We start from the raw sequence: 14,875 nt of genomic DNA, 5'->3' as shown, positions 1-14,875 counted from the left end.
AAGGGAAAATAGTATTTGCAGTTTTACAGCAGGAGGTGGAAAAGGAAGAGTTAATCCCGATACCACATGTAGGGAAGAGCAGTCCGTTGGGGGTTAAATTGCAGAGTCTAATGGAATAATAACTGGTAGCACCATCTGCTGGCCTACTTCCGCAGAAGGAGTCAGTATTTTTAACGACATCTCTAATATTCATGCTGATGCATTTTGATGCTTTGTGCATTCATTTCTTTCTGTGCTTTGTTGGAATCTGGCTATCTGCTTACAGCTGTGGTGGAAATCCTGCTCTGGAGGGGCGGCGGGCAGGCTCTGCCCTACCTGCGCTGCTGTGTGCTCGCCAAGGGAGGAATATGTTGATAAATCACAATGTGCATTTGTGGAGGGTTGTGCATATCTTGGCTGCAGCTTGCTAAATAGGCCATTTAGCAATCTTCTTTCAATGCTTTTCTCTTGAGCACTGCCTGGGGTGCTGAAAAAGCAGAGGGCAAGCCTTTGTCTGACGCCAAAAATGTCTTCAGTGAAGAGGCCAAGAGGAAGGGTAAGTGAAAGCCTGAATGAGTGGGAGGAGGAGGGGTTCTTTGGGCTAAAAGGCTAATGGGATTGAATAACCTTCCTTATTACTGGCTGCTGCGGCGGGAGCCGTGCTGCATCGCCATCTTGAGCTTGTTGCTGTTTGCTCGAGCCATGGTTATTTGTTAGAGCTTGTAGGCCTTGAGGTGGCATTTCAGTGATCCCGCGCCGGCCTCCCTCCCTGCCGCAGCACCGCTCTCTGCCTTTGATGAGGCGCAGATAGAAAATGGATCCAGTGAAGTGCACTGGATTCAGCCTGGAAATGTGTTTGGAAATTCCTGGTGGCTTTTCTTCGTGCTGTAGTCAGAGGCGCCTTTACGGGTGAGAATGTAACATAAGTGTTATCTGCCGGTTTTTGTCTGTTTGAATAGGAAATTCTTTCCATTCCTTGGAGGGGGAGGGGAAGAAAGCAAAAACATGTCTTCTGGTCTGCGAAGAGCTTGGTGGCTGGGGCATTGCACTCGTGTGTAAACAGTCCTACATCGGAGAAATAGCACTGAAAAGCCTGAAAAACGTTCTTTTTTTTTTTTTTTTTTTATTACTGGCCCTATGTTGATCGTAATGAAAATACTGCCTTCTGGTCTTTTTTTTCAGGGAAAGCGGTGTAGGCTTAGTTTTGGATTGCTTTTTTAATCTTGATTTTGTTCTAACAGTGATTCTGTTTAGCACCGCTTTAGCCTTGTGGATATGATGCGTGCTCTAAGGTATTTGTGCCCTGGTATCTTACTGAAGAAGAGATGCTAATGCTGTTACCTTTGGGTGGACTTGGTTTGTTCCGATTTTATGAGCAGAATGTTTACTGGGGACATTGGAGATGTGTATCAAATGTATGGGGATGCTTGAAAGGCTGTGGATCGGTGTGACAAACTATGGAGAAGGAAAGAATGCTCAGAGGATTTGGGGAAGATTTTTTTAAAACTAATTTTAGTACATAGGCTGGTTGTTTAAAGCCAACAATTGATGTACTTATTCTGAAACCCACGCCATTCTGTGGTAAAAGCAGAATTCCTTCTTTGTTGTGTCTGTATGGGTCTCTGCAAATTTAATTCCAGATTTAAAAAGCTTGTACTTTTTCTTCTAGGAAATATTTAGTATCTTAAAATAAGGGTTTTTTGTTCACTTTTTGTCTCTTGCCACAGCCTCCTTCCTCCAAGAAGACTGATGGTTCAGGATCACATACTAAGTCACAGAATACCCAGGTGAGGGCAATGTCTGAAAAGAAGCAGAGGAAAAAAGCAGACTCTGAAAGTAAACAAGAGAAGGCAAATCGCATAATATCTGAAGCAATTGCAAAAGCAAAAGAGAGAGGAGAGAGAAACATCCCACGGGTAATGAGTCCAGAAAACTTCCCCAGTGTTTCAGCTGAAGGAAAAGAGGAAAAGAAAGGTAGAAAAGTTAAATCGAAACCCAAGGACAAGGAGAGCAAAAAGCCAAAAACTGGTTCCTCATCCAAAACAAAAGAGAAAGCAAAAATTGGGTAAGTAGATCTAAATGTCTTCTCTTCAGATTTTCACATCTTTGATTAAAATGAAAACTGCCTGCTGATAATATTCTCATTTACTCCCTACACAGAATTCTTCTTAATGAAGTCCATGTGTGGGCTTTCTTGTTCAGGAACAAGAGTGCTTTGTTTTCTCTTCAGATGAAATCATTTTACAACTGTCCTTTGAAAGGAATGGCTTCTGTATTTTACTTTTGTGCCAGCATTACTTTGTACTTACTTTGAAGCATAGACAACACCAAAGTGTCTTTCTCATCTAGTGTGGTCTTCAGTTCTGACTCCAAATTAACTGATAATATAAATGCTGTGTCTGTCAGTTCTGGCTTCATATTTTCAGTGTATGATAAATCATATAGGGCGAAACTGGAAGTGTAACAAACTTACTATCAGATGAATATTCTTACAGATATTGTGTACTGTATCAAAAGTACAATGCGTATTGGTATTTTGAGTATTTTGTGTTCTTTAGTTGTATCAATTTAGTCTGCCATCTTAAAAATTGAGCAGACTCAGCTGGGTTGAGCTGGGTTGATACTCTGGAGGGGTGGTAAGAAGCCTCCAAGAAATATGGTAGGTGTCAGAAAGCTGCAAGGAATTCCATGCCTGGCACACTTCTGACTGCAGAGCTAACCTAGTTCTTCAGGATACTTTTAAAGGAAATAATGTGATTTCTGATGTTAAGCTTGTCAGTCAGGACTTGAAACAGAAACCTCAGCTGTGGTTCAATTCTTGTTTGAAATCCTTCGCCCTTTTAGCAATAACAGAAATAGGAACTGGCATATCTGTCCAGATTTAAATGCCTCGTATGCATATTTCATGTATAGACAGCATAAATGAATGTTCTTTCAATCAGCCCATTTCTCTGCTTTTCCGCTTTTATTCCTATTGTGGTACTATTCTTGCATGCTCCAAATAAACTACTTCCTTGAGAATTAGTCCAATAGTATAAAGATTTCTGTTGCAAATTTTGCATGATTTTAAGCAGAACTTTACTGGTCTTAATTCTTCTCTCTGCTAATGGATTTGCAAATGAGTGCTGCTTATGCTCCTGAGCACTTTGTCACATTTTCCCCTGTATCTCCACTCCCCATCTCTTTTAATGTTGGTTTTGGGATGTATACTCCCCAATTTGTTTTCAAAGTTATTTGTATTGTATAGCAGACATTTTGTGGGTTGTTCTAATCAGGAAGCTTACACACTGCTGTTAGCTAGTGTCATTTTCTGGAACCTTTGCCTGTGTTGCCCTAAGTAAGCTTTGTAGTTGTTCATCCAAATAATTAACAAATGCTGCTGAAAAATAATCCTTTTGATATGCTACATAATTCCAGTAATGGTTTTGCTGCTTTTTAATCAGAATAGTCAAATCATCTGTTCCCTTCGAGTTACAGTTCTGCATTCCGTTTTGTCTTTATGAAATGCTTAGCTGTGCACATCAATTTGCATCAGTTTTCTACTTGTCACAAAGTAGCAGCAAATGACAGGTAGACATTTGTCAAACTGTTTTTTAGCAGTGATGCTTGTGCTCGATCTTTAGCTGGTAGACAGCCTCCCATTTAATTAAGTACAGTCAACTTTAGGTAACTTGGCTGCAAGCTGTGAAGGTTTGCCTCTGTTATTTACCACCCCAACTTCCTAAAGCCCCAGCAGCATGCTGTCAGGCAGCGTGGTCAAGTAATCAATGTGGAACAGGTAGCTGAAGAATCAGTACTCAGATGCTGTTAGGGAAACATGAAGTGTGTCTTCTGGAGCCACCTATTACACACTGTACAGAACTTACATAGATGCACAGCTGTCCAACAAAGTATATTGCTTGTGGACATCCACGTTCATTTTTATGAGTACTTTCATGTGGTGTTACCTTGTGCTAGCACTATTTTGTATCTTTTCCAATGAATGTATTTTTAGTAATAAGGTGTCAACTGCTAAGCAAGAATACATACTGCAGTGATTTTGAAAAAATGAGTGCTAATTGCAAGAAGACCCGGATGTTTGTTTGAAAATAATCCTATGAGAGTGTTTACTATGCCAATATAACAGTTGATCTTATGTAAGTACAATACTTACTATAGGATGGCTAAAACTGTCTACTCAGAGGTGGTTAAACAACTATGTGGCTACAAATTTTTCATAAAACTTGTTTAACTAAAATCCAGTAACGAATAAGAATTTAAGGAGACTAAACACCTTCTAATAAAGATATATTGTTATCTCACATTCTTAGAAAAATATTTTTTAACTAATGGAAGCACATGCTGCAAATTGCAATAACAAAATAGGATTAGGATTTTAAACGTGTGGGTAGCTACATTCATTTTCCTTGTTGTCTTAAAATACAGCTCCCTCTGAACCTTGAGAGAAACTTTTACCGTGTTGAAGTAATACTTTAGAAGGCAGAAGTACTTTCCTGGGTAAGAAAGAGAAGGGAGAACTTGAATTTCATGAAATCCTTGGGCTTTTTTTGGGAAATTAAACTTTTTTGTAATCTGTTGAAAACTGGGAGAAAAAAATACTGAAGGTTAGCAATTAAAAAAAATCCAAACACTAAGTTTTATGTGTAACTTGCTTAAATGCAAGAATGAAACCTTAAGTCAGTAAAAAGTCATTAAAAGATAATAAAATATAAAAAGTAAGTTTATGGCAGTTGAAAGTTGTTTGTCAGCTGTAGTTCTTTTATGAGCAGTGAAACCATCAGCTTTACAGACAGTGATGGTATACACTAAAGAAACAAATGAAGTGCACGATTAGCTGTAGTGAAGAACTTTCATGAATGCATCAGGCTTTCCTTTTAAAAGGAGTCTGGCTGTGACATGTCATCCCAGCAGAGCACCTTTCTGCTCTCTGGAGACGTTTGGAACTGACAGTAACGGTTACAGGTCAGCTCCGTTGGGATGCTGAGAGCCAAGCTGGGGCAAGGAGCTGTGCCTCTCAGAGGGGCTGAAGTCAGACTCGTTGTTCAGGTGACCTCTGCTTGCTTTTAACCTGATCTTTCACATCCTCTCTGTTATCTAACAGGGCCTATTCAAAAGGAGTCTGAGCGTACCTTCTCTAGTCAAACAGCAGTTCATTATTTGGGTTGGGCTCACAGCCATTGCTAGTGTGTAGTGTGGCCTGTGCTGCTCTTGAGCAGGATTTAGAGTTAGTGATCCAGCTGTGAAAAGGATACGCTCTGCCTTGCTGAACTGGCAAAGTGGAACTGGCACGCTAGTTGCTGAACAGACTTTTATCCCATGGCTTGAGCCAACGGTTTCTATTTAAAAAGTCTGTGTTTAGATGTAATGTGACACAGCTTTCCTGGCACTGGGCAGCCCTCGTCTAGGGTCACGTTTTGGCTACTGTGTGCTTGGGCACAGGGGAGATGGCATGATTTCAAATGTTGTTTTTTTTTTCTTCTCACTGATTAAATTGGTTTGCCTTTGGGAGTTCATGTTAACTGTTCACATTTTCTGTCACAGTTCGTTTGAGATCTACATATAGAGAAAGTTTATAGCATAGTTCATTCTGATATATCACAGTTAGTTATGAATTAGTGCCAATTATTTTCTAGGCAGGCTGTATTTTCTTTCTGAAGTTTCCACTTAAGATTGTTAATCCTCTGACCTGTTCAAGTCAAAGAAGCAAGGCCTGTGGTTTCAGTCCACTGGATTCAAGACCTAGTAAAGTTCTGTGCTGTAAAGAAAGGTAAAGATAAATGAGTGATTATTATTATTATTATTATTATTATTTACTAAGGATGTTGTAAGCATATGAAAAACTATTAGCAGTGTAAGAATGCGTGTATAATGTATTTAGGGTTACCAAATGTGTCCCCAGCTACCTTCAGATGTTGATTACTGATCAACCTAATTCTTTACAATTAAGTTACTTCACTATTTTTGTGAGGACTTCCAAGCCACCTTTCATATGCTGTCTATTTAGCAAGGCACATTAAGGATTAGGAATCTAAACCCTTAATGTTTTGCTTAGAGCTTCTAATGACTTATAAGCTTTATGAAATGTTTATGATTTCAGTTCATCCATTTAAGGTGATAGATTTTTTGGTTTAAGTACGTCTTTTACCACTTTTATATAAGGGTTTGAAGAGTTATGAATTTGTGAACATTCTGTTGTTCAGAAAAGTAGATTGGCATTTAGATTATATCGCTCTCAAGTATTCCCACCTACTCAAACACAAAATTAAATATCACGGCCCTGATGAAAAGCAGCAGCTCTGCATTAGTGATATAAAGGGTGATATCATTAGACTACCTAGTCTTTAAAAATAAATAACTAAATAAATCCCCCTCAGGCATTCGGAATTAGACGTACAGAATTAAATCCAGAGTGGTAGCCCTTGAATTCCCATGTATCAGAAATGGCTTTAACATTTGATGTGCTAAAGGAATAGTTATGGATGCCAGTAGAAAATCTTTCTTTCTGAGGTGGTCTGAGTCCTTCCTAACACCAGTTCACAGCACTTCTGCTACTGTGAAGGAGGAAGAAATGGGAAACCATTCTCCTGTTCTGCTGATGTGCTGATCTTGCTAAGTACAAGAAATTGAAGGGAATTTCCCAGAAATCAGACATTGTGGATTGTCTTACTGTATGATTGATGTAAGTCAGACAAATGCTGGATAACAGATCTGTGCATAAGTGGAAGAGATCTCGTTGAATCTTTTTATTCTATTAGGTCTTAACCCTGTATTTTCATGCCTTTAAAGGGCACAAATGTAATATTTTATCATCCTCCTGGGATGTGTTTGCACATACTGAGCCACAACTCCTTGTCATAGTTTCCTCTGCTCCCAAACTCAAGTTTTGATGCATCACTTGTGCTTAAATGATGCAATCTTAAGTCTGCTAATTACTGCAAAATATTTGAATGCAAAACACTCTGGTCTTGTCAGGAAAATAACTAAACATATATTTTTTCTTGCATTATGATTCCACATTCTGTATGAGCTTGAAATGGCTGCTTGTTCCAAGTAAGACTAGATGACTGTTTAAAAAAAATCTGTCTGTAATCCAAAAGTTATTAATTAGAGATATATTTGGAGGAGGAGACAGTGGGTAACATTAGGGTGTTAGTATTATTTATTAAACATATGCTGAAATGATGAGAGCAGCTGTTTTACTACCAATATATCTCCCATTTGAAGAGGATACACAATCTTGTCAGGGAGATATCTGCTTTTTATTTTGCTAGTAGAATTTTTAACAAAGGTTTTAGTGATTAAAAACACTAATGCTTTAGTTCTATTACTGGTAGTTTAATAAAATACTTAATAATTTAATAATGAAAATATTTGGAAGGTGGCTTTTCATACACTAATAACCAGTTATATACCGCTTCTCTGTTTTAAGAACTAAAAGTGATGTATTAAAGGTATGCTTTGAAAGTCAGGAAGCTGCTGCTCTTTCTTACGTGCCTAATACGTATTGGCTGTTTCCTTTCTTCTCTAATACCTCCTCACGTTCAGTGTTTTGAAGGCTTCTTCCTAATTTTAAAGCTCCCAAAAGTGCTGACAACTCTGTGGTCGTGTTGTTCCCCTAGCAGAAGGAAGGGGAACGAACCAGGTTCTAACTGGCTGTTAGTCTGTAAGGAAGAAGTTACAGTGTCCAGAGATCTACTCCTCAAATGGTGGTGCTTTGAGTTTTGTATACCTAAAATACTTTAGGAGTTATGTGCTAAGGATGAGAAGTAATAATGGCTCCTGAAGTGGCTTCTTGGTCTTTTCCATTGTGCAAGTTTCTCATCATTTTTATTTTACTACTTTTTCTCCTCCTTCTCTATAAAAAAAAAAAAGTGTTGAATTAATCTGCCTTACCAAATCATTATATTTCTCTATTACATAATAAGACACTTTAAAAAGGCAAGTGAAAGTGAAATTGGAATGGAGTCTAGTGATACGATTTATTCTGATGCTGCAGTGTGCTGTTTCCTTTTCACGGAAACAGAAAGATAGTTGCTGTTCAGAACAGTTTGTTTCAGCTTGGCAGAAGGGATGGTAGCCAAGTATCTTTATGCTTTCCTGCAGAAATTTACAGACTGGCAAAGCAGCTTGTTCTCAGTCAAAAAAAAAAATCTCTGAATTGATCCAGTTTACAGGCTTCTTAAAATCCTTGTTTTCACGTAGCACATTTTGTAATACGTTTTTGGCCAAAATACGAGCAGATTGCATTCTTACCAATAGAAATGCCTGACTTTAGCACCATGCTGTCATTCAGCAACTTCTGATATCAAAGAGCATTGTGGTTCTGGGTGCTGGATCGGAAAGAAGCAGAACTGGGCATGTATTCCTCTTGTTGGCATCATACCCACAGAAAGGAAGAAACATTCACAGCAGCAACATGAAGGGAAGATGTTAAGAAGATATCAGGAAAATGCATGTGAAGAGAAGCACTGGAGGTAGGAAATGGAAGATGAAGAGAGAGACTGATGAAGAGGTGAACACACAGGGACCAGAAGTTAGTTTTGAATAGGCAGCTCTGCAAACAAGCAGATCTGTTGTCATGCTTATCGCACGTTCATCAGGTGTTTGCTGTGAAGTTCAGTTTGTACTGAGTCAAAAAAGATGGATGTAGATAATGCTTTTTTTATTTTTTGAAGTGTTCCACTGAATGTAACCTAATGGCTAACTACTGAAAACACTGTGAAAACATTGGTTTTTACCAAGGTCTGTAATCTTATGAAGGTCTACGATGTTATTTAATCTATCCATAATGTTTTGGTAACTTTTCATTTTGTTTGTGGATTGTTAGTTTGGTTGTCATGAACATCTGATAATTCTCTTATCTGAACTCTTCTGAAAAGAAACAAATGAGGAAATTGTTTCAGCCAGCACTTTCTCTTTGATGGCTTTCCAGGTGGACAATATTTGGTGCTACTTTGGGATTAAACACTTTAGTTATATGAATAAAATTTAGTGCTTTGTGCTTAACTGGTTCTGTAAAATGGCAGAGACCGTTTGTGTTGTAACAGTTCTCTCATGTCTGTTATGCAAAAGTGATAATTAGATGCCACGTGAAATATATATTTTTTAAGAGTAGTGGTTGGCACATTTTGAATATGGAAAAGGAAATATTGATAGATAAAACAGATTATTTTGACGTCATAATTTTAGCATAACCATTCAGTCTGAACTGAAAAATCAATAGTGCTTTTTTAATTAGAATTGAACTAATTTCTTCAGTACAGTGTTCTTAGATATCTGTGTTTTGAATATGGCTTATTGTGGTTTTTTTTGAAGTCAAACAAAGTGGTACAGTTTCCTCTTATCTGTGCACTGACTGACTTGCACATACAAGCTACACGTGTCAGGCAGCTTTGAATGATTTTAGATTGTTGTCCAGATGATTTTTAAAATCTAAATGAGAAGACGTTTTACAATGAGAAGCTGTTTGAATTCAGTTATTTACTGTCATCGTCTGCAGATGATAATTGTGCTAATTTCATCTGTGTAGTTTCCTATTGTCATTCTAAATTTTAGATTGTATGTCTCAAACATTTGCTTATAGATTTATCATATTTGATAGAGAGAAGTTTGAGATGAAGCTAACTGATTACCTGTGGAGAAACTCACTGACAGGAGAATAAAATGCTTACTGTCAGGTCGTACCATTCTGTTTTGTGAAGTGTTTTGTATTTTTAAGGGAGTGGGGCTTCCTGATTTTTATAGTAACAGGAATTTAGGGTATTGCTTATAGGTTTGGCATTGTTTTTAAGCTTGAAATAAACTCGTATATAACATTCATTTAGATGCTTTATATTTTTTTCCCCTAACAGAAAGCTAATCATCACACTGGGTAAGAAACAGAAAAGAAAAAACGAATCTTCAGATGAATTGTCTGATGCTAAGCAGACTCCACAGAAGCTATCGAAAGATGAAGATTCACAGGTAAGTGATCAGAATTATTCCTTCTTAAAATTGTATTTGTCTACAGGTTTTCTTTTTCCCATCTCTCCAGTGATTAGAATTTACTCTATCAACTAGTGCCATTGTGCTCTTTGCATCTGTTGTAGTTTCCATGGAAACAAATAGAGGAAGCATTACTTTCAGAGCAACCAGTGTAGAACGCAGCTGAAGGAAGTGGAGGATTGAGAGTTAAAGTGGTAGTCATTCTTTTCAGGAAGGTCTCCCTTTAACTTTTATTCACTGTTTTAAAAAATAGCCCTGGTATAATCATTTGCAAAATTCATGTACAAGGAAGTATGAACTGTGTAAGTGATTGTATCTTATTCATATGCATATTAGTAACAGAATTGTAACTCTCTTCCTTTGGGCAGATTCCATTAAAATGTAAGATTTCATTCAATGTGCAGGTTTTTATTCTGTGGCGAGTTCATTGAAGGGAGCTGTAATAAATGTTTATAATAAGTTGCTGAGTAAAAATTAATTGTATGATCTGATGATAATGTCAGAAAATAATTATCGAATGCAGAGCTGACCTTCAGTATTTTGCAGGCGATGATGATGGGGTGGGGGGAAGGGATCAGAAGCCATTTCCAGGAATGGCTTTCTATTAATCTAGGTGATAAAGTGCCTTAGGTAAAGGTTACTAGGAAGGGAGCATAGAATGATTTATTCCTCAGGGTATTTGTCTTATTATGGAAGGCCTGTTTAGTAGATGTAAAAAGAAGTAAAAAGTGTTTTCACATTCTTAAGAACCATTGGTTACCAATTAAAATCCTGTTGTCACATAAATATAGACTTGTGGGTCAACAGCTGTAATTCAGAAGAATGGAGATCTTTTCTTTTTAGTTTCTGATTTGGCTTTTTTGCTATTTTAGTTTTAGTATTAAATAATTCTTGCATGAGGGGAAAAGAGTGATGATATTGAGGGGTATCACAGAAAGAAAAGTATTGTGCTGCTGAATGCCACTTAATACAGCTCTGTGTACCTGCAAAGGGTCTGGAGAGAAGCAAAACAAGAACATCTGTTTCTTTCCATCGTTCTCTGCTCTAATTCATTCTCTGTTCAATTTTTCAACATGGTCATAATTTTCCTATTGCAAGTAGCTTTCTGTTTCTAAACCCATGGGAGCAGTAGTTTTAGGTTATTCTCCCTAATTCATTTGGTATGCTCAGTTTCTCAGTAAGCATATTCCTTAAGTAAGTTGATTTATTTTGCACATCAGATCTTTCTATTTATTTTTCTTACGACCGTATTTCTCAGTTAAGGAGTTAAGGAAGTAATTCAGCATTTCTCAAAAAAAGAGATTATATATTAACATTGGAGAGCATATGTCTGCTGATGTTTTGTTAATCATTTCATACATTAAGTAAAGACATATTAAGAAAGCCTGAAAATGCTTTTTAACACCTCAGTAGGTTTTAAAAACTTCAACAGCTACTTAATGAGTAAAACTTGAATGTAGCTCTTTAACCTCCTGTTCTTAATTCCTACATCATTTTGCATTGCTCCTATTAACTAGCATTTCTTAATAAGAATGTTCCCATTGTTGTTTTAAACTGTAGCGTGACATTTTAGTTTATATCTGAAGTTTATTTTTACGTTAAATCCCCCCATCACACCACCCTCCCCTCAGCCTCCTCGCACTTTTTAATGGTGAATAGCTAGTTTAGTTGCTTTGTTGTTGAAAGTAGACTGTTTCGCTGTCCTAGCATCTCCAGGAGAGTGATCTGATGCTCATTCTTTGATACTATACTGTGTTGCATATACTTTACTACTACTCTACCTTACTAAAACACTTCTGAAGTTGTTGTTAAAGTGTAGCAAGGCCTTTACCAGGCACCTGCCAGACCAAGGGTTGAACTTAACAGCCAGGAAGAAAGTTCCCTTTCTGCGATCGTGTTGTTACTTAATATCTGCTCTGCAGAAACCAGTGTGACAACAGGGATGTCCGGTTTTGGTCTAGTCACAATTTTTTCTTCTTCAACTGACTAACTGTACTGAAATTGCCAGTGGGTTTTCCTAAATAAAAATATTCTTCGCTGTGTAGCTCGCTATAATGAAATTAATTAAAAGAAACTGGTTTACTTTGTAGATTATATTTCTCAGTGCTCTAAAGCTATTGAAATACTGATGCTTCCTTATTGGAGATCTGCTATATATCTGGATGTTCTGTGATTCCTCTAGAACTCTAAAATTAGAAGTATCAGATATTCCTATGAAAAACATTATGGAAAAAAATAGAGTCTAATTGTTTCAAAATAATATTTAGTGGCTACTTTTTCTGTGATTCACATGCCTGGTACGTTCCATCACATGTTGGCCTTTGGTTTTTGGTTTAGCTTAAGTATTCCAAAATTGGCAATCTGTGTTAGGGAGATGTTTGGTGCAGCCTCTTAGCTTTCTTCTACTCCATGCAGAAGAGAAGATCAAATCGTCAAGTTAAAAGGAAAAAGTATGCTGAAGAAGGAGAAGGAAAGCAATCAGAAGAAGATGCTAAAGCTTCTGCAAAAGTCAAAAAGAATCCTGCTCCTTTACCTGCTGAGCAGCCTTTACAATTATTTGTGGTGAGTAAAATCTGCCTTGGTGTTCAGTGTAAATCTATGTTTGACACATGCTGGGTTGTTTTCATTTTACTGATTTGTTTAACCTGTCTGCCAGAGTTCTTGCTTCTCCATCTTTGTGTAATGAAGGTCAGAGGGTGTCCACTGCATTAGAATAATGTAACAGGGTAAAAACAATAAGTCTGGTTTTGGAGAGCGTTGGAATCACCACTGCTTGTAAAGGAAATTTATATGACAAGTGGGTGTGGAGTCTGATGCTTTTTTAACTGTGCTTCTGCACAGAGTTCTCTCTACAAATCTAGTAAGCCTTCATTTTAAGGTTAAATATCTGGAAGATTTTGGTTTAGCATGGGAATGTATTTTACAGCCTGAATAGTACCAATCAAATATCAGTTGAATGAAAAAGACAATCATATTCATGTACTTTTTTCCTTAAAGCAGACATGCATACATTCAAGGAGGAGCAGATATATTCACCATGTTTGAAATTCCTCTACTAGCATGATAGGGACTGCTGCCTTTGAAAGTTGTAGTTACCGTTATTGTGTATCTTTTAACAAGCCATTCTTGCTGATGAGGCTTTTAAGCCTGATATGGTTGAAAAATGGGCATTTACTGGTGTTTATAATGATGGTATTGTTTTTTTATCTTTATAGGAAAATCCAAGTGAGGAAGATGCAGCAATTGTAGACAAAATCTTATCCTCTAGGATAATAAAGAAAGAAGTAAGTGATTGTTGTGGGATGAAATGATATATTTTAAAATAGGTTTTACTTCATCATTTACATTTCCCCTGAATTTCTTTCTTAGATATCTGCTGGGATGACAGTAGAAACAGAAGAATTTTTCGTAAAATACAAGAACTAGTAAGTATTACCAAACTGTTGAATGAAGTGTGGACTGTATTCATATACCAAAGTTTTGTGATACTGGTGGTCGATTTATGACCAGTTTTTGTCATTTTTCAGATTTCTCTTTGCAAACTTAAAATTGTTAAAAAATCTTTGTTACGTTATGAATAATAATCGGCAAGTTAATGCTATTCTGAAACCTGCTTTGACCAGTAAGCTGCCAGCTGTAGTTGCCAAAAGAACAGAGTTTTTTGAGAATGTTTATTTATTAAATTCAGCAGGGGCTATGTTGCTTGAGGCTAAGTTTAATTTCATGAATTTAAATGAGCTGTTTTTAGACTTACAGTGTCGGGCATTTAGAAGAGGCTGGTGTAGGTGTCACTTTCTGTTTTGAAAAAAGCTTTTCTAGTTATAGAAATGAATTTACATCAGAAGCAGGAAGTAAGGAATGGCTTTTTCCGTATTTTCTTTTCCCCCATTTCATACCTGTCTTCTGTCTAGTTACTAGATCTGACTTTAGAAGGGTTCACTTGAGGTACAGTTAGTTAGTATAGCTACCTTTGAAAGTGGTGCTCATGCTTCCTTCTTTCCTATCCCTGCTCCTTCGTGCTTTTCCTCTTAGAGGATTTGATTGTACTCTGCTTTCTGATGTGGGCACTGCTGCTGCTTATGCCCCTCACTGATTGTTTAGATCAGTTCAGCTAAACAGTAATACACTTGAAGAGATGCTCAAGTTAAGTACGTGGAAAAAGTTAAGTCCAGTTGAATACTTCTATCTCTGAAGGATATTCTTAGTTATTTTTTTGTTGCTCCTTACATCTCTGGATTTATGGATATTTTCTGATAAAATGTCAGAATTTGAACTTAAGCTCACTTTTAACTTCCTTGCTTTTGTCTCAGGCCACATGAAATCTGTGAGTCTTGAGAGTTCTGTGGATGCTAGACTGCCCTAACTAGTTGCATATTTGGAAATTAATAGATAATATGGTTATTTAGAAGAATAAATCTTTAGTTGTTGCAGTGAATTCTGTCTTAAATGGTAAAATATTCTCCCATTTGAATGAAATTTTGGTTTATAAACTGAATTATTTTAAACTGTATGTTAAAAATAGATAGTAAGCCATGGCTTACATTAATATATTAATGTTAATCTCTATAATTTTTAGCTCTTATCTCCACTGTGAGTGGGCCACAGAACAGCAGCTTTTAAAGGATAAAAGAATCCAGCAGAAAATAAAACGGTTCAAACTAAGGCAAGCACAAAGAGCTCACTTTTTTGCAGATGTGAGTATGAAACACGCAATTAAAATAGAAGTTATGATGAATATTTGTTACTAAAATACAACATCTGAATGCTGAGAAATAAAATCTAGCCATTAGGACTGGGTTTGCATTGCAGTGGGGGGTTGTTTGTTTAATGTAATTGTCAGAGCAGGCCTTCTGGAGTCACTGAACTAACCTAGCTTGAATGGCTTATTAAATAGTGGATTATTGGGGTAACT

The 14,875-nt window shown here is 37.0% G+C and overlaps 1 protein-coding gene across 14 annotated transcripts in view; it reads left to right on the top strand.

Annotated features, from left to right (window-relative positions):
- Nucleotides 1–14,875, top strand: part of CHD9 (chromodomain helicase DNA binding protein 9) — a 77,749-nt gene that overhangs the window by 30,901 nt on the left and 31,973 nt on the right. For 9 of the 14 annotated variants that reach the window (XM_032447130.1, XM_032447131.1, XM_032447129.1 and 6 more), the window contains 6 exons: nucleotides 1,707–2,044; nucleotides 9,831–9,942; nucleotides 12,379–12,525; nucleotides 13,179–13,247; nucleotides 13,333–13,388; nucleotides 14,540–14,657. In XM_032447130.1, coding sequence (XP_032303021.1) covers nucleotides 1,707–2,044; nucleotides 9,831–9,942; nucleotides 12,379–12,525; nucleotides 13,179–13,247; nucleotides 13,333–13,388; nucleotides 14,540–14,657 — 840 coding nt within the window. Of the gene's footprint in view, nucleotides 1–174; nucleotides 536–643; nucleotides 889–1,165; nucleotides 1,272–1,706; nucleotides 2,045–8,036; nucleotides 8,454–9,830; nucleotides 9,943–12,378; nucleotides 12,526–13,178; nucleotides 13,248–13,332; nucleotides 13,389–14,539; nucleotides 14,658–14,875 lie in introns of those variants that run through there. The other 5 variants (XM_032447132.1, XM_015873630.2, XM_015873631.2 and 2 more) reach the window with 5 other exon arrangements.

The sequence above is a fragment of the Coturnix japonica genome, chromosome 11, assembly GCF_001577835.2.
Source record: "Coturnix japonica isolate 7356 chromosome 11, Coturnix japonica 2.1, whole genome shotgun sequence".
Taxonomy (NCBI): Eukaryota; Metazoa; Chordata; class Aves; order Galliformes; family Phasianidae; genus Coturnix; species Coturnix japonica.
The sequence above is the reverse complement of the archived record's forward strand: the minus strand, read 5'-3'. Positions and strand labels throughout refer to the sequence as shown.